At 37.8% G+C, this 20,006-nt stretch overlaps 1 protein-coding gene across 2 annotated transcripts in view; it reads left to right on the forward strand.

The window, feature by feature from the left end:
- LMLN (leishmanolysin like peptidase) overlaps positions 1–20,006 on the forward strand; it is an 82,363-nt gene that overhangs the window by 57,002 nt on the left and 5,355 nt on the right. Inside the window, exons 13-16 of one of the 2 annotated variants that reach the window (XM_055316334.1) lie at positions 241–373; positions 2,442–2,601; positions 4,628–4,758; positions 12,774–12,984. In XM_055316334.1, the coding sequence (XP_055172309.1) occupies positions 241–373; positions 2,442–2,601; positions 4,628–4,758; positions 12,774–12,984 (635 nt within the window). The remainder of the gene's footprint in view (positions 1–240; positions 374–2,441; positions 2,602–4,627; positions 4,759–12,773; positions 12,985–20,006) is intronic. The other variant, XM_055316335.1, reaches the window with a different exon arrangement.

Raw genomic sequence — 20,006 nt, forward strand, 5'->3', positions numbered from 1 at the left:
CTGCTTCTCCTTCTGCCTGTGTCTCTGCCTCTCTTTCTCTCTCTCTGTCTCTCATGAATAAATAATAAAATCTTTTAAAAATAAATAAATAAAAATAAAAATAAATAAAAATAACTTTATAACCTGATTCAGCACTTAGTATTAAGCTATTAAAACAAACTGCAATGTTAATTGAAAAGACAAGGTCTAAAATGGATTTGTTATATTTTCTGATACAGTGGTGTTTATCTTTGTGTGCAGGAGGCAGATGCTGAGCCCTTTCTGTGACACACTCAGAAGTAATCCATTGCAGTTAACTTGCAGACAGGACCAGAGAGCAGTTGCAGTGTGTAATTTGCAGAAATTTTCAAAACCTTTACCTCTAGAGTACCAGGTAACACTTGTTTGGGGCACAATTTTAGAAATCAGTTCAACTTTTTAAGGGGAAGTCTCCATTTTGAAATAGAAGAATGAATTCTCAAGTTTTTCAACTTGTGAAAGGCTCCATTTGTTTTCTGTAAGTTAGAAAAAATGAAAAAATCTTAGAATTCTTTAAAGTCAATAAGCGAATCAACAACAATTAATATCCAGGAATGCCTTATAGTAATGGTAAAAGGTATTTAGAATATTTATTGGATCTATTTTTAGGTGGTTTGTATTTTTTTTCTAATTGTTTCCAAAGTCTTCATGTTTGATTTAATCTAATTTACACAGAAAACAAGGTTTTTCAAAGAAAATAACTGAGGTACTCTAATCCAATTAATTAGAAGTCTTGGAAGTCCTGCATTAGAAAAGGTTTGACTCCTGGTATCTGTAAGATGAAGGAGGGGCACCTGCATGGCTCAGTTAAGCGTCCAACTCTTAATTTCAGCGCAGGTCATGATCTCAGAGTTGTGAGACACAGTCCACTGTTGGGCTCCACACTGGGCATGAAGCCTGCCTAAGACTCTCTCTCTCCCTCTCCATCTGTCCCTCCTCTCTCTCTCTCTCTCTTTAAAAAAAGGGGGGAGGGACGCCTGGGTGGCTCAGCTGTTGAATGTCTGCCTTCAGCTCAGGATGTGATCCCGGGGTTCCAGGATTGAGTCCTGCATTGGGCTCCCTGGGCAAGGAGCCTGCTTCTCTTCTGCCTAGGTCTCTGCCTCTCTCTGTGTCTTTCATGAATAAATGAATAAAATCTTTTAAAAAAAAAAATGGTGAAGGAAATGGTCCCACATATTCAGTCTGAATCTCTGATTGGACCTTTAAGTTTTTTGTTGCAGTGGCCATCTCTAAAACGCCTCATTTCTGCCTGCCATTTAAAAGGATTCTGTAGTCAGAAGTGGTATCTCAGAAGATAATTTAAAATGATAGCTGGTAAATTTTGAGCTTCCTATCTGTGTTTATGACCCCACTGAATGCTTCCAGACACCATAAGATAGCAACTGTATTTCTAGGCATAGTAATATAATTCATGGAGTTGGTATAAATGTGAAATCTTTAAAATTTATCTGATGCCTTATTCTTTTGGTGTTCAAAGTATTTTTTTAAAGATTTTATTTATTGAGAGAAAGAGAATGCACATGAGCAGGGGTGATGAGAAGGGACAGAGGGAAAGGGAGAAACAGACCCCTCCATATGTTGGGAGCCCAGTGTGGGGCTCTATCCCAGGACCCCAAGATCATGACCTGAACTGAAGGCAGACACTTAACCAACTGAGCCACCTAGGCACCCCCAAACTATTTTTTAAGTATGATCTCATTCATTTTATCACAGTTTTATTTTTTCAGGTTTGTCAAAACACAAAAATTAAGTCTTCTAAAAACATTTGAAGTACATATATTTAAAATATCTTAATTCTCTGGATTAGTTTTGTGTTTTGTTAACTCTTGAAAATCTTCCTATTTATCTTTTTAAAACATTAGTCAAATTTGTCATCTAATTTAAAAACTTAGACCAATATACTTACCTTGCCTATTTCTAAAACCATAACAGCCTCGAAATACCCCTCAGGTAGTATATTACGGTCTTTATGTCCTAATATATATGAAGAAAAGTAACTATAACAACCTCGAAATACCCCACAGGTTGTATATTACTGTTTTCATGTTCCATTATATATGAAGAAAAGTACAATAATATCTTTATTTATTTATTTATTTATTTATTTATTTATTTATTTATTTATTTTATTTTAATTTATGATAGTCACACAGAACACAGAGAGAGAGAGAGAGGAGGCAGAGACACAGGCAGAGGGATAAGCAGGCTCCACGCACCGGGAGCCCGACGTGGGACTCAATCCCGGGTCTCCAGGATCACGCCCTGGGCCAAAGGCAGGCGCCAAACCACTGCGCCACCCAGGGATCCCAATAATATCTTTTTTATATTATGAAGCCTTAAAGGGTTGCTATAAATTGTGGACTTTGTTTTGATTATATAAAATATTTCTTACTTTCCTGTTTTCCTAATAATTTTTTTTGTAGTACTTCGATGAACTAAGTGGAATACCTGCAGAAGATTTGCCTTATTATGGTGGTTCAGTAGAAATTGCTGACTACTGCCCTTTCAGTCAGGAATTCAGTTGGCATTTAAGTGGTGAATATCAGCGCAGCTCAGATTGTAGAATACTGGAAAATCAACCAGGTTAGTAGTCTATGAAATGAAATGTTGTGTAAAATTACATATCAACAATATAAAAAGGGATGAAGGACACAGACCCAGGAGCCAGACTGAATTTCTGTTGTCATTCCACTGGTATCCATTTGTTAGAAGTAACTTAACTTCTCTGTGCCTCAGTTTCCTTCTCTGTACCAAGGTGATAATACCTGTCTTATAGAGTACTTTTGAGAACTAAATGAATTCTCATAGCAAATGCTTAGAACTATGACACATAACAAGTATTGTTAGTTGTCTAGATACATTTGCACATATGTGCACATACTACATTTTGGTTGTACCTTACATCTGCATGACACTTTTCACTTGCAAAGCACTTTTATTTTTATCATTTCCTTTTAGTCTTCTAAAAACCTGATGTGAGAGACAGAGAACATATTATTGAATTTCACAGGTGAACAGAGACACTAAGTAATACAGTTAATTGGTGCCAGTGTAAGATCCTCCAATGCAGAGCTCTTTTTATTAAATCATATTAGGTGTCCTATTTTTTCTCTTCTAAAGAGTGTACATTTTATGTAATTATAAGTAACATGTCATTCTCCAGATACCAGAATAATACTGTTATCCTATGGCTAATAAGATGTATTGCCATATTATTTATTCCCTTTTAATACCCATAAACTCTATGACAGTTGGGTATTCACCTTTGTAAATAAAATGTTATCACACCTAGTATGTTAATAAAGAGCAATAGGTAGTTTTTAACTCTGTGGTCATCAAAATTTCTAACCTGGTCCTTTTTATCCCCTCCTTATTCCATACTTCATTACATACTCTGTTATTTACATTTTAAATAACCATAATGATTTTTCCTTTTGTTTTTAAACATGGTAGTTTTAACTAGATTTGTACAGTCATTTTTTTCATCACTCACCTATTTAATAAATGTCTAAAAACTTAATAACTACTCAGCAGTTCCATGTTAGAGCTGAGAAATGCAGACATCTGTCAATTATGGGTTTGCCAAAGATATGGTATCACACTTTATTGTTTTAGGGCTGGAGTTGGCAAACATTTATGGCAAAGAGAAAGATAGTAAATATTTTAAACTTGGTAGGTAAGTCATGCGGTCTCTGTTGGAACTACTGAACTCTGCTATTACAGTGTGAAAGCAGTTATAGACAATATGTAAATTAATCGCAGTGTTCCAATGAAACTTTATTTATAAAAATAGGTAGCCTTCAGGATTTGGCCTGAGAGCTGTAGTTTGCTGACCATCCCCTTTTCTTTTTTTGATGATGATCACTTTGTTTTTCAAGAACTTTGAAATACTCATAAATACCAAAAAAAAGTTTTTTTTTAAAGTTCTTTTACTCTGTATTACATTTTCTTTCTTAACTTACATAATTAAGATTTTTCAAAACTGACATAAAATACCTATCTTTAAGAACTCTGTGTTTTCAAAAGATGAAACTTAGTTATATTAAGTGTAAAGAAAACAATCTATCACTAGGGCTTAAGAACCTCATCCCTCGTCTATTAGCTATTTAGAAGTCCTTTAATCCATCCTGTACCTCTGCATGCTTGCGTTTAGTCTGAAACTGGATGAGCATGTTATATAGGGGCCTCCAGGACATAGCATAAGATGAAAATGCAAGAAAACTTTCCAAAAAGTTTTTGCAACACTCTAAAAAAACCTTCATTATATAAATCAGTTAGCTTCATCTATCATGGGTCATCTGGGGGGTGACTCCTATTTAGACTACCAGTAAAGATGATTCTTAGTGCTATTTCCTCTGTTTATGTAATTTAGATACTTTAGGCCCAGTTTTATCTCCGGTTTTTGATATAATAATTTCCTCCCACTTAAGTCCTTTATTGAGAATCCAGTTTGATTTTCGACCTGTTTGTCCTGAGATTTTTAATGAAAATTTCCATTAAACATGTTTGATCTTTAAAGCAACTTTTAACCACAAGAATGGGATGCTTCAGTTTCTTGTTCTTTGAGTCAAAAGTCAATTTTTAAGAGATGCTCTCTGGTTTGCTTCAGATCTTTTTAAAAACTATGGTGCTGAAAAGTATGGACCTCATTCAGTTTGTCTAATTCAGAAATCAGCATTTGTCATGGAAAAGTGTGAGAGAAAGCTGAGTTACCCAGACTGGGGGAGTGGGTGTTATCAGGTAAACTATATGATCAAATGTTATATAAACTTGTCTTGTTATCAGTGGTTTTTATATTTTAAAATACATTTTATATTTTTAATGTAATGTACTGATAATACCTTTAACTTATTTATTTATGTAAATATTAGTTTGGATGCTTATGTTTTGTGAAAATATTGTCATTTCTTTGAGAGAAAGTACCTTTTTCCATTTGTTTAAAAAAATGTATAATTGTTATATATCAGCAAGTTTTATAATAATTTTACTTTGGGCATATATCCCAAGGAAATAATGGAATATATGTAATTTTTTTGAACACATATTACTTTATCATAGAAAAAATTTGCAATTTATTTCATAAGATCTGAGTAAAGCATGGATTTAAGAATTAATAAATCAACTACAGATTAATAGGTTTTCTCCTTTATAATTAGAAATCCAAAGTTTGCAAACTATTTTTTCTTAATTGTATCATTTGCACATCTTATTTTGTTTTTTATTTTCTAAGATTTTATTTATTTATTCATGAGAGACACAGAGAGAGGCAGAGACATAGGCAGAGGGAGAAGCAGGCTCCCTGTTGGGAGTTTGATGCAGAACTCGATCCCAGGACCCCAGGATCATGACCTGGGCCAAAGGCAGACACTTAACCACTGAGCCACCCAGGTGCCCCTGCACATCTGATTTTAAATGACTGCAACACTTTATTAAAAACTTACTAAAGGACACCTGGGTGACTCAGTGGTGCTTCTCCCTCTGCCTATGTCTCTGCCTCTCTGTCTCTCATGAATAGATAAATAAAATCTTTAAAAAATAAAAATAAAAACTTACTAAGATACAAGCATTCTATAACTTAGGAGCATCCAACTTAAAGAATATCACATACTCTACTGATAGATATCAAGGTAGAAAGTATGATCCTGAGAACTGAAAAATAAGAATTTTTTGTACCTTTGCAGCTACAGGATCTTTTTTTTTTTAATTTAAATTATTTATTCATGAGAGACACGGAGATCAGAGACACAGGCAGAGGGAGAAGCAGGCTCCCTGTTGAGAGTTTGATGCAGAACTCCATCCCAGGACCCCGGGGGTCACGACCTGAGCCAAAGGCAGACACTCAACCACTGAGCCGCCCAGGGTTCCCTGCAGCTGGAAGATCTAAATGGACTTCTGTAGCTGGGAATTTAATTATTACTTTTAAAGTTACTTATGAAATTAACTTTTTTTGGTAACAGGTTTTTTGAGATAGAATTCATATATCATACAATTCATATAAAATCATCTTGGAAATCTTATAAAAGACAATTCAAAATAAATACTTTTCAGCTATAATCTGACAACTATAATTCAGCAGCCATTTTCTGATAAATTCCATTGCAGATTTATGTATTTATTAAATTCATAGTTTTGACCTGGTTGTAAACATAACATAAAATTTTGTTTTATTGCCTTCACTTCATACTTTTTATGTGGAGCAAAACACCTCTTCCAGATTTTTCCAATAATAAAAATTATTACTTTTTTTTTTTTTTAAAGTAAACTCTACCAGCAATGTGTGGCTTAAGCTCACAACCCTGAAATCAAGAGTCACATGCTCTACTGGCTGAGCCAACCAGAAATAATTGTTATTCCTTGTGGCCATAAGACATTACATCTTTTTAAAGTATCATAATTAAGGAAATCATTTCCTTGTTATATAATCGAGTTAATTTTCACTTTTCATGATAAAAATATGCTTTTATAAGCACATTTACAAAAAGATAATTTTTGAAATAAATTCCCTTAAGTGAAAATATTAAAGAGGATAAAGCTAGAACAGTGGCAACTATAATAGGAGGATGACATCTTCAGGCTATTTTATTTTATTATTTCTTTGATTTATTAAGTAAACTTTCCACCCATCATGGGGCTTGAACTCATGATCCCGATATCAAGAGTCATATGCTCTACTGACTGAGCCAGCCAGTCATCCCATCTTCAGGCTGTTTTAGTAGTTTATCAACATCACAGCACCACAAAGTGATTATGCAGATTTGCAATACCATCTATAAAGATTGAATGTACTTGGCTTCCCTGTACTTACAGTTGTCAGTTGATTTTGTTAATTTAATACCAACCACCATTTATATGGGAAAATATGTATAATCTCCAAACACTTAACATGGATTAGCTGTTTTGTTTTTTGTTGTTTTACTTATTTTGTTTTTGTTTTGTTTTAAATATTTTATTTATTCATGAGAGACGGGGCGGGGGGCGGGGGCAGAGACACTGGCAGAGGGAGAAGCAGGCTCCTTGCAGGGAGCCCAATGTGGGACTCCATTCCGGGTCTCCAAGATCAGGCCCTGTGCTGAGGGCGGCGCTAAACCGCTGAGCCACCTGGGCTGCCCTGTTTTACTTCTTTTGACAGAAAAGTTGGAAGAGGGATCCCTGGGTGGCGCAGCGGTTTGGCGCCTGCCTTTGGCCCAGGGCGCGATCCTGGAGACCCGGGATCAAATTCCACGTTGGGCTCCCAGTGCATGGAGCCTGCTTCTCCCTCTGCCTGTGTCTCTGCCTCTCTCTCTCTCTCTCTCTCTCTCTCTGTGACTATCATAAATAAATTTAAAAAAAGAAAAGAAAAGTTGGAAGAATGCTATACAATTTTTTTGAGTCATTGAAGTGCAAATTGCTGACATGTTTCACCCTCTTCCCCAAGTACTTTGTATATTTCTTATACACAAGGACATCCCTTTACATAACCACAATCCTATCAAAGAAAAAGAAGAAGGAAGGAAAGGAAAGGGGAAAGGAAAGGGGAAAGGAGGGGAGGGGAGGGGAGGAAAATTGACACTGATACATCTAATTCTTGGATCCTATTCAAGTTTTTCTGATTGTCCCAATAATGTCCTTATAGCAATAGGATCTGGACTAATATCACATGTTGCATAGTTGTCATGTCTCTGGTCTCCTTCAGTCTGGAACAGTTCCTCAGTCTTTTGACTTTTATAACCCTTACATTTAAAAAAATTATAAGCTATTTTTTTTCTAGGATGTGCCTCAATTTGTGTTTGTCTGATATTTCCTCATGATAGAATTGAGGTCATGTATTTCGGGCAGTAGTATCACAGAAGTGATGCTCATGTCCTTCTGATGGTACACTCTTGATTTGTCCTTTCACTGCTGATGTTAACTTGTTGGTGTCTAATAGGCTTCCTCACTATCAGTTACTCTTTTCTTACTAATTTTCTTTGTAATTAATAAGTATTTTGTAGAAAAGAACTATGTCAATGAATTTTTTTATCAAACTTCCATTTTATTAATTTACATATTTATATCAACAGTGGGTCATGGATTCCATTTTATTCAAGGTATTACCATTACTATTATTATTTATTTTGATACTTAAGTTTCCCCAGATTTGGCTAGAGGAAGCCCCTTTAGGCTGGTTTCTGTGTCCTTCTGGCCTTTCCTCATCTTTCTTTGAATATTTCCTTGCTTTCTGGCATAAGATATTCTATATTTATCTTTACTTTCTTTGCCTCAGCTCTTGCGTCAACTAATTCTTCAAGGAGCTCTAGTTTATTTTAATGGAGTGTGGTATTTAAGAGACTAGGATCGATTGTTAGATACACTGTTCATTGCCACTGGGGTATAGCTACTCCCCATGCCCTCTTGGTAAACAGATATAGGAAATATGTGTGTGTGTGTGTAATTTGTATATATACCCATATGTGTATGTATATAACCATGACTTTGTACCAGTATCTTTAATTCCAGTCCAAAACTAAAGGGTTCAGCTTAGTTTTCTCCCTTTCTGTATTTATAACTCCTTCCTCAGGGGGGAGGTTTGGCTCTCTTTGTCCTCAATGTGCTTATTTGATCTGTCCACATCCCTTTTACTTTCTCCCATCCCTACCTGATTACCATCCTTACCCACCCCGATTCTAGCACAGTCCACCAGGTCACATTTCTCCCTCACTGCAATCCAAATTCCATGCACATCTTTAGGATATAAATGTTCTTTCTTCTATTAAACTTTCCAAGCTTTATTGTTCTTGTTTCTACCATTTTTTGATTGTAAAGGTGATGACAATACTGATTCCATCTTTAGCCCTCCACCTTGTTCATGTCTGATTGATGAACTCTCTTGGGGTTATGTGTTCCAGGCCCCTTGGAGATTAATATACATACCTTAGAAATGCCTGCCAAGGCTGGAATGCAGGGAGGCTTGCTTTCGCCTTCCATGAATCTATTAGAGATAACATAGTCTTTCCTCCTCCTGACTCACAGTTGGCACCACAGGTCTTTTTTTTTTTTTCTTTTTTCTTTTTTTTTTTAAGATTTGATTTATTTATTCATGAGAGAGACAGAGAGAAAGAGAGGGAGAGACACAAGCAGACAGAAAAGCAGGCTCTCCACAGGGAGCCCAAGGTGGGACTCCATCCCAGGACTCTGGGATCACACCCTGAGCCAAAGGCAGACACTCCACCACTGAGCCACCCAGGCATCCGGGCACCACAGGTCTATTAAAGATCAGTGTTCTATTGGATGCTTGTGAAATCTTTGAAGTGCATGTGAGCCTTTTGATCTTACTACATGATCTGCTTGTCACCTTGCTTTATAAAATCTGAAGACTGAAGTCTGGACTTTGCAGAGAAGAGCTACACAGCTGTCCAGATCACTATCTGCCCAATCCTCCCTGAATTAAAGTGTATAAAGTGTATGGAGATGCCTGCTTCAGTTTTCAGTCTCACAGTGCCTTCTCTGTTTGAAGGATACTTTACAGTCCCTTCACCTTCCAACATTGACTCTTAATCATAAAACAGTCTGACACTATTAAGTCTGGGGGCAAGGGGGATTCATATGCCACCCTTCTCGCCTCAGTTAAAGCCGTTACAGGACAGGCACTGTGTCATGGGCTTCTTTGGTATCCTTTTTGGCCACCGAGCACAGTATTCAGGCAATTCTCACTTAAAAGAATAATTACATTGCACTGTAGTTATGGCAGTGCTAACTAGATGTGGGACAGACTTACAGAAGAGGTTATACTTTGTTTTCTTGAGCTTATTAGAACTTAAATTTCCAAATTAGTATTATATTTAAACTTAGTTGAAGTTAGAGTTATTTGAAAAATGACTCAGTTGTTGAAATACATTTTTGGAACTCCTCTTTTGAAATTGCCTTTAGTAATAGTTTAATAGCCTCCTAAGAAAATTAGTGTTTTTTTTTTTTTAAGATCTTATTTATTTACTCATAGAGACAGAGAGAGAGGCAGAGACACAGGCAGAGGGAGAAGCATGCTCCGTGCAGAGAGCCTGACGTCAGACTTGATCCAGGGTCTCCAGGATCACGCCCCGGGCTGCAGGCGGCGCTAAACCGCTGCACCACCGGGGCTACCCAGAAAATCAAATGTAGTATTTTGCATCACACCCATATTAACTTAATGTTAACTAGTTTAGTCAACTACCTTTATCAAAGTTGGTTCTGAGCAATTTTGGAGTATTTCTAAAAATTACATTGACTTGCAAAGTAAAAATTTGCCACCATCAGACTTACTCAGAATCACACACTTGGTTTGAAGATAGGCCCAGGAGAGAAGTTCCAGAAATATTTAAAGTGAAGTAGCATAATTGAAATTAGTGAGAAGTCTTTTTAGAAAACATCTTTGAAAGATCCCTGGGTGGCTCAGCAGTTTAGCACCTGCCTTTGGTCCAGGGCGTGATCCTGGAGGCCCAGGATCAAGTCCCACATCAGGCTCCCGGTGCATGGAGCCTGCTTCTCCCTCTGTCTGTGTCTTTGCCTCTCTCTCCCTGTGTCTCTCATGAATAAATAAATAAAATATTTTAAAAAAGAAAAAGAGAACACCTTTGAATGGGGATCCCTGGGTGACTTAGTGGTTTAGCACCTGCCTTCAGCCCACAGCATGATCCCGGAATCACAGGATCAAGTCCCGCATAGGGCTCCCTGCGTGGAGTCTGCTTCTCCCTCTGCTTGTGTCTTTGCCTCTCTGTCTCTCTCTGTGTCTCTCAATAAATAAATAAAATCTTAAAAAAAAAAAAAGAAGAAGAAGAAAGAAACACCTTTGAAGAAGACATTTAAAATTGTTTAAAAGTTAGCTTTAGAAAAAAAAAAAAAAGCTAGCTTTAGGAATGCCTGGGTGGCTCAGTGGTTGAGCATCTGCCTTTGACTCGAATCCTGATCCTGGGGTCCTGGGATCAGATCCTGCATGAGGTTCCCCTCAGGGAGCCTGCTTTTCCCCCTGCCTATGTCTCTATCTCTCTGTGTGTCTCTCATGAATAAATAAATAAAATCCTAAATCTTTAAAAAAAAAAAAAAAGGGATCCCTGGGTGGCGCAGAGGTTTAGCGCCTGCCTTTGGCCCAGGGCGCGATCCTGGAGACCCGGGATCGAATCCCACGTCGGGCTCCCGGTGCATGGAGCCTGCTTCTCCCTCTGCCTGTGTCTCTGCCTCTCTCTCTCTCATTCTATGTGACTATCATAAATAAATAAAAATTTAAAAAAAAAGTTAGCTTTAATGGTAGCACCTGGGTAGTTCAGTTGTTTAAACATTGTCTTGGTTTGGGCTCAGGTCATGATCTCATGGTCATAAGATGGAGCCCTTTTTTGGGCTTCATGCTTAGCCTAGAGTCTGCTCCAGATTCCATGTCCTTCCCCTTCTGTCACCTTCCCCTTGTACACCTCCCTATCTCAGAGAGAGAGAGAGAGAGAGAAAGAAAGAAAGAGAAAGAAAGGAAAGAGAAAGAAAGAAAGAAAGAAAGAAAGAAAGAAAGAAAGAAAGAAAGAAAGAAAGAAAGAAAGAAAGAAAAAAAAATTTTTTTAAGTTAGCTTTAGGGCACCCCAGGTGGCTCAGCGGTTTAGGGCTGCCTTCAGCCCAGGGCCTGATCCTGGAGACCTGGGATCAAGTCCCCCATCGGGCTCCCTGCATGGAGCTTGCTTCTCCCTCTGCCTGTGTTTCCGCCTCTGTGTGTGTGTGCATGTGTCTCTCTCATGAATAAATAAATAAAATCTTAAATAATAAAATAAAATTGATTTTATTAGTTACCCCTTGCAGTTAAGATATGAGTCTTACCTTTATTTATTTATTTTTTTAAAAGATTTTATTTATTTATTCATGAGAAACAGAGAGAGAGAAGTAGAGACACAGGCAGAGGGACAGGCAGGCTTCTCACAGGGAGCCTGATGCAGGACTCAATCCCAGAATCCCGGAATCATGCCCTGAGCCAAAGACAGACATTCAACCACTGAGCCACCCAGGTGTCCTGAGTCTTACCTTTAAAGATGTTACCAGTCCATGTATAATAACTAGGACCATTTTTATACCTGAGCAGATCTGGGATAGTGAAAAAGAATAAAAAATTTTTACTACGTACATTTCTGTGCTGTATTACTTTTTTTTTTTACAATGAGCATATATTATTTTTATAATTTAAAATAACCAATAAAAATTTGATTTACAAAATTTATGACTTGTGGAGAAAATGACATACTGAATAATGGCTCTTTGACAAAGGTTTCAGCTGAAGTATAATGAGGATACTATAATCTACAGAAATGTTTTTTTTTTAAGGTTTTATTATTTTTTTGTAAGTTTTTTATATTTCACTAGTCTCCACACCCAATGTGGAACTCAAACTCACAATCCTGAGATCAAGAGTTGCATTGCATGTTCCACGACTGAACCAGCCAGGTGCCCCTACAGAAATGTTATTTTGACTTCTTGGCTTCAGGGGTCTATGAATCCAAATTGTAAGTTGTGTGCTGTCTTATATATTTACAGAGAAGTTTCCATAGCTTTCCTCAGATTTTTTTGAAAGTGCTAAAGTAAAAGTTTAAGAACTGCTACCCCAGAGTGAAAGTTCTTTTAGACCTGAATAATTTAACTTTATACGAGATTAAAGATATGCCTATATCCCAAATTGTGTTTTATAGTCAACATTTTTAGTAAATTCTAATGTATTTTCCTGTAGGTGAAAAAAGGCTCATAATATCATATATGAGAATCTTATTGACCTGATTTTTTTCTTTTCCTATTTGAAGGTTTCTTGTTCTCCTCAAGGTCTGACAGTTTGGGTTCAGAACACTTCATATTTGTGTAGTCGAGCTGGACAGGTCCTCCCCGTCAGTATTCAGATGAATGGCTGGATTCATGACGGTAACCTACTCTGCCCATCTTGTTGGGACTTCTGTGAGCTCTGTCCTCCAGAAAGAGATCCTCCAGCTGCTAACTTGACCCGAGCTCTGCCACTAGGTGAGTAGTCTCTGTGGTTGGAGTAAAGACAAGGACTTTTCTTTTTTTTTTTTTTTTTCCCGAGGACTTTTCTTATATAATGTTGGAAATTCCCTTCAAGGAAACTCTAAAACAGGTGTTAACCTAACCTCTAAAACAGGTCTTCTCTTCTAATTGCAATTTTATGAGAAAGCCTCCTTCCCACATTGTTAGAAATTGAAGGTGAGTAAATATGACACTTCCGTTCAGTAAGAGCAAGGATAAGGAACTTTTCTGTCTAAAGATCCTCTGATTTGCAAAAAATAAAAAATAAAAAAATAAAATTCATTCAAGATTACAAAAACAATGTTTCCACCATTTGTTTTGAAATCAGGTGTAAACAAAATTCTCATTAAATGCAAAAAGCAGTTAAATGTATTTCAGTTATACAGGCATACCTCGTTTTATTCTTCTTTACTTTATTGCACCTCACAGATACTGCACTTATTACAAATGGAGGGCACCTGAGTGGTTCAGTTGGTTAAGTGTCTGCTCAGGTCCTGGGATCAAGTCATCCAGCTCCCTGCTTGGCAGGGAGTCTGCTTCTCCCTTCCACTTGCTCATGCTCTCTCTCATGCACGCTCTCTCTCTTTCTCTCTCAAATAAATAAAATGAAAGGTGTGTGCCAACTGTGTCAGCAGCTCTGCCAGTACCAAGCACCACTTTCCCAACAGCACTGGCTCAATTCACATCTCTGTGTCACACTTTGGTAATTCTCACAGTGTTTTAAGCTTTTTAATTATTATTATGGTGAACTCTGATCAGTGATCTTTGATGTTATTATTGTAGTGTGTTCTTTGGGAGGCACCAGGAACCACACTCATAAAACAGTGAACCTAATTGGTAATTCTGTGTGTTCTGACATCTTCTACCTACCAGCATTCCCATTTCCTTCCCCTTCCCCAGTCCTATTCCCTTAGATACAACAATATTGAAATTAGGCCAATTAATGACCCTACCATGTCCTCTAAGTGTTCGAGTTAAAGGAAGAATCACATGTCTGTCACTTGAAATCAAAAGCTAGAAATGACTCAACTTAGTGAGGAAGGCATGTCAAAAGCTAGTCATGTCAGTTAGTCAAGTTGTGAATGCAAAGGAAAAGTTCTTGAAATGAAAAATGATATTACAGTGAATACAAACAAGAATGATTTTTAAAAAGTGAAACAGCCTTATTTCTTATATGAAGAAAGTCCAAGTTATCTGGATAGAAGATCAAACCAGCCACAACATTCTCTTAAGCCAAACTAACCCAGAGCAAGGCTCTAATTCTCTTCAAGTAATTCTAGGAAGGCCAAGAGAAGTGAGGAAGCTGCAGAAGAAAAGTTGAAAGCTAGCAGAGGTTGTTTCATGAGATTAAGGAAAGAAGCTGTCTCTGTAACATGAAAGTGTAAGGGGAAGCAGCAGGTGCTGTTGTATTAGCTGCAGCAAAATATCCAGAAGATCTAGCTCAGATGTAGTGGAAGTGGCTATACTAAACAACAGATCTATCTTCAATGTAGATGAAGCTTCCCATGGAAGAATATGCCATCTAGGTCATTCATAGCTAGAGAGAAGTCAGGCTTGGCTTCAAAGCTTCCAAGGATAAGTTGGCTCTCTTGTTAGGGGGTAATGCAGGAACTTGAAATTGAAGCCAGTGCTCATTTACCATTCTGACAATCCTAGGGCCCTTGGGAATTAGACCAGATCCTCTCTGCCTTTGCTCTGTAAATGAAACAAGCCTGGATGACAGCACATCTGTTCCAGCATGGTTTACTCTTTTAAGCCCACTATTGAGACTTACTTTCTCAGAAAAAAAAGGATTCCTTTTAAAAATTACTGCTCGTTGTGAATACACCTGGTCATCCAGGAGCTCCAGGGAAATGAACCATGAGATTCATGTTGTTTTCATACCCACTAACACAGCATCCATTCTGCAGCCCACAGATCAAGGAGTAATCTTGCCTTTCAAGTCTTACTATTTAAGAAATATATTTTATAAGATATAGATAGTGATTCTTCTGATGGATTTGAGCAAAGTAAATTGAAAACCTTCTGGCAAGTGTTCCCGATTCTAAATGCCATTAAGAACATTCGTGTTTCTGGAGAAGAAGTCAAAATACCCACATTCACATGAATTTAGAAGAAGATGATTTCAGCCCTCATGGATGACTTTGAGAGTCCAAGACTTCAGGGGAGGAAGTAAGCACAGATGTGGAGGAAACAGTAAGAGGACTAGAATTAGAAGTCGGACATGAAGATGTGACTAGATTGATGCAATCTCATGATAAAACTTGAATGGATGAGGGAGTTGCTTCTTACAGATGAGGAAAGAAAGTGGTTTTTTGAGATGGAAACTAGTCTTGGTGCACATCCTGTGAAGAGTATTGATAGGACAACAAAGGATTTAGAATATGACATAAACTTAGTTGATAAATCAGTGGCAGAGTTTGAGAGAATTGATTCCAATTCTGAAAGCAGTTCTACTGTGGGTAAAATGCTATCTAATAGCATCATGTGCTACAGAGAAATAAATCATTTGTGAGAGGAAAGGTCAATCAATGTGGCAAACTTCATTGTTGTCTTATTTTAAGAAATTGCCAGAACCACCCCAACCTTCAGCAGCTACCACCCTAACCAGTCAGCAGCTGTCAACGTCAAATCAAGACCCTCCACCAGCCAAAAAGACTATAACTTCTAGAAAGTTCAGATAATGGTTAGAAGTTTTGAACAACAAAGTACTTTTAAATTAAGGTCTGTACATTTTTTTAGACATATGCTATTGCACATTTAATAGCCTTCAGTACAGTGTAAATACAATTTTTAAATCCACCAGGAAAAAAAATTCATTTGACTTGCCTTATTGCAATACTTGCCTAATTGTGGTGGTCTGGAACCAAACTTGCAATATCTCGGAAGTATGCCTGTGTTACGAGTAGGTGAGGTAGAAGAAAGGAAAAGACACTGGAAAAGATACTTAAAGAAGGGATTGACATACCGGTACACAAAGAAGAGAAAGGTGCAGGGACACAAAAACACATGCGCAAAGTGATAAAGAAAGATGGGCTGGTAGAGGCAAAGTGGTTTTCACTGAGGTATATTTTTTCTCATTGTCTCAGACTCTAGAGTAGAATTGAGACTAACAGAACAAAGTTGTAAGGAGACAGATTTCAGTTAAATCCTTTCAGTCATTAGTCCAGGAGAGTAAAGGAAAGAACTGCCTTGAGAATGGGGCATTTCCCATTATTGAAGATGTGTAAACTAAGACTGATGACCCGTTTCTGAGAATTATAAAAGTAGAATTCATGAATTCTCAAAGCTCTGACCTAAGATCTATGAGATTTTTTTTTTAAATTTATTTATTTATTTATGATAGTCACAGAGAGAGAGGGAGAGGCAGAGACACAGGCAGAGGGAGAAGCAGGCTCCATGCACCGGGAGCCCGACGTGGGATTCGATCTCGGGTCTCCAGGATCGCGCCCTGGGCCAAAGGCAGGCGCCAAACTGCTGCGCCACCCAGGGATCCCGATCTATGAGATTTTAATTAAATAACTCTGAGATTTTAATTAAATGACCTATGTGATTTTATCATAGTCTGACATTTTTAGAATTGAGTAATAAAGATGTTATGCACAATTTCATTTTCTCAGTTGGAGGTATTTTTTTTTAATGGAACTGTGTAGCCCTTTGCCTGTTCCACAGTCTGGTTGAAAATGGAGGGCTACATTCATTTATACCTCAGAGTTTCTCCACCTCTAAGATTGAGTTTCCTTTCTTTGCCAACCCTGGGGGCTTTCTACAGACATGAGCTGATAAGTAGAGTGTGAGTTTTAGGAGACTGGTACATGTGGGGTGCCCCGGGGTGCCTGAGACCACCTCTGGGTTTGGTGACTCTCTAGGACTCACAGGACTCAGGCTGTCTTTGTACTTGTGGCTAAGATTTGTTATAGTGAAGAGATACAGGGCACTGTCAGCAAAGGGAAAGAGGCCACTACTGTGAAGTTGGGCGGGAACCTGTTCTCAGACACCAGCTAAACGCCATCCTTGCAAGTAGGACTTTGAAGGATGGCAATCTCAGGCCTTCTATGTTAGCTCCTTTCTTCACAGAACTTTGGGGATTAGCTGTTTTCTACAGTTATAATAGTAATAACACAATGAATTATTTGGAATTATATAAGATCTTAGGTACTTTTGGTGTGGTAAATAGTACAAATAGTCTTCAATACTCTTAGTTAACTTTTACTTTTTTTTTTTAAAGGTTTTATTTATTTATTCATGAGAGACAGAGAGAGAGAGGCAGAGACATAGGCCGAGGGAGAAGCAGGTTCCACACAGGGAACCCGAGGCGGAACTCGATCCAGGGACCCTGGGATCACGCTCTGAGCCGAAGGCAGATGCTCAACCGCTGAGCCACCCAGGTGTCCCAACTTTTAATATGAAGCTGATAGGATGACTTAATTTTGTTGTAAATGTCAAATTGCTTTGGCTGGAACAAGAGGGCTGACAGTCCACAAGTTAGGTGGTTCTGATGGAGTTCCCATCCTCAGGCCTGATCTCAGTTAACTGTAAGGATCTATCACCATTTCATTGTCCAAGAGAGGAGCAGATATTGAGCCATTGGCAGTTAGAGTTGAAATAGTTATTCCAGCTGGTTCAGGGGTGAGAGTCTTAGGAGTACTGTAGAAGAATGTCTGGGAAAGAGGGGAAATCCAGACCAGGTAAAGAGGCTATGAGATCATTATTTCCTCTCCTTGGAGTAAGACAAAGACAAGTGAATCTATTAAAAGAAGGTAGGGGGTAAAGATGGCAAACTACCCACCCCTCCACCTGCATAGTCTGCACCTTAGACTCTGCTTATTCTGCTCCCTGCTTATCAGTCACCCTTCTGATATGGTGCTGCTAGGATGTGCTTGATTTCCCTATTAACTTACCCATTTCTATGAGGAAGGAGGCTCAGAAGAGTGTTACAACTGCCAAATCACTACTACAATTTTTTTAAAGATTATATTTATTTGAAAGAGAGAGAGTGTGCACAAGTATGGGGAGGGGCAGAGGGAGAAGGAGAAGCAGACTCCCTGCTGAGCAGGGAGCCCCATGTGGGGCTCAGTCCCAGGACCCTGAGATCATGACCTGAGCCACCCAGATGCCCCCACTACTACAATTTTGAAAAATGTATAACTATTACAAGGATAGATTATTTTAGGCCTTGCTTTTTTTTTTTTTTTTTTTTTTTTTTAATTCACGAGAGATACCGAGAGAGAGGTGGAGGCAGAGGGAGAAGCAGGCTCCCCTCAGGGAACCAAAGTGGGACTTGATCCCAGGACCCCAGGATCATGATCTAAACCAAAGGTAGATGCTCAACCACTGAGCCACCCAGGCGTCCCTTAGGCCTTACTTTTAAACATACACATCACTGTTGAAATTCTAAAATATCCTGACTTACCATATTTGTTAATGTGTTCACTGAGCATCCTGAGCCTTTACTGAATATTCATTGTGTCAGAAACTATGACAGAGGGCAGCCCAGGTGGCTCAGGAGTTTAGCGCCTGCCTTCAACTCAGGGCCTGATCCTGGAGACCTGGGATCGAGTCCCACCTCGGGCTCCTTGCATGGAGCCTGCTTCTCTCTCTGCCTGTGTCTCTGCCTCTCTCTGTGTCTCTCATGAATAAATAAATAAAATCTTAAAAAAAAAAAAAAGAAATTATGACAGATATTTCTTTCAGGTAAATAGTTTGTTTCTGTTTAATACTTTTTTATGACCCCCCAAACTTCTAAAAATATTTTGATGCTTTAAATGTATTTGTATGAGAAATACTAATACATTTAATTCTAATAATTAGAATTAACCTATGATGAAGCTTATTAAACAAATGATCACCCCTAATCTATTTGTTTTATGAAAGTTTTTAAGTTTTTAGACCTGCCTTTAAAACATTAAAAGTGCTAATATTCTGGAGGAAGTGTAAAAAATATTCTTCTCCCTCAATTCTTCTGATTGTTGTTGTTCTTAGGTGTTAGTTCACATAGCCTTTTCTTTTATTTGTAATTTCTCTTAGAATGTACAACTCCTTGTTTTCTCTCTCCTTTTCTCTAGTGGTCATTACTAAATGCTAGAATGTGATTAGAGTGTGACTAGATAGTTGTTCTGTATTGCCTAAGAGAGTTTTCCATTAGTGACTATGAAAGATTTATTTCTGACTTCTTTCTAGTCTCTTTAGATCTTAGGGGTTGTTTTTGTTTCCATTTATTGAATGCTAGACACTTTGCCAAGTGCTTTATGTCTATAACATTGCATTTAACTGTCACAAAATCTAATGAGGTAGGAATTATTGTTTTACACATGAGAAAAATAAGGAATAAAGAAATTAAGTAATGTATTATCCATGAACTAATAAATAATGAAGTTCAGATAAAAACCCAGATCTTATTGTCTCTAATTCATTTTGAAACCCTCTCTTTGAATCTTTTAATTTAAATTAGTATTTGCACAGAAAGTGCAGTGTCTTTGAAGAACAAATGTTCCAGAACTGCCATTAATGTTTTAATAGCTTGTTAAATTTTAGTACCAACAGTAGATAAATGATAGTTCTCCTGTTTCCTTTGGGCCAAATTGAAAATCAAGAGATAAAGGAATATGCCTGTGTTGTTAGTCTCTCCAGGATCCATTCCTTAATGCAGCCAGAACCACTCTACCTGATGCTCCAAGCCAGAATTTATCCCATAGGACTTTCTGGGTTGATGGAAATGTTCCATAGTTTGCACTGTCCAATACAATAGTCATTAGTCACATATGACTGTTGAAGATGTAAAGTGTGGTTAATGTGAGAAACTATTTTATCTTAATTAATTTAGGTTTAAGTAGCACATACAGCTGTGGCTGCCATATTAGATAGTGAAGTCCTAAGTCAGAAGTTCTCAAACTTTAGCATGCATCAGAATCATGTTAAAATCAAGAGTTTCAGGTTCAAAAGATCTGGGTTGGAGCCTGCAAATTTGCATTTTTAACAAGTTCCAGGGTAATGCTGAT

Source organism: Nyctereutes procyonoides, unplaced genomic scaffold (assembly GCF_905146905.1).
Source record: "Nyctereutes procyonoides isolate TBG_1078 unplaced genomic scaffold, NYPRO_anot_genome, whole genome shotgun sequence".
In the NCBI taxonomy this organism is placed as follows: Eukaryota; Metazoa; Chordata; class Mammalia; order Carnivora; family Canidae; genus Nyctereutes; species Nyctereutes procyonoides.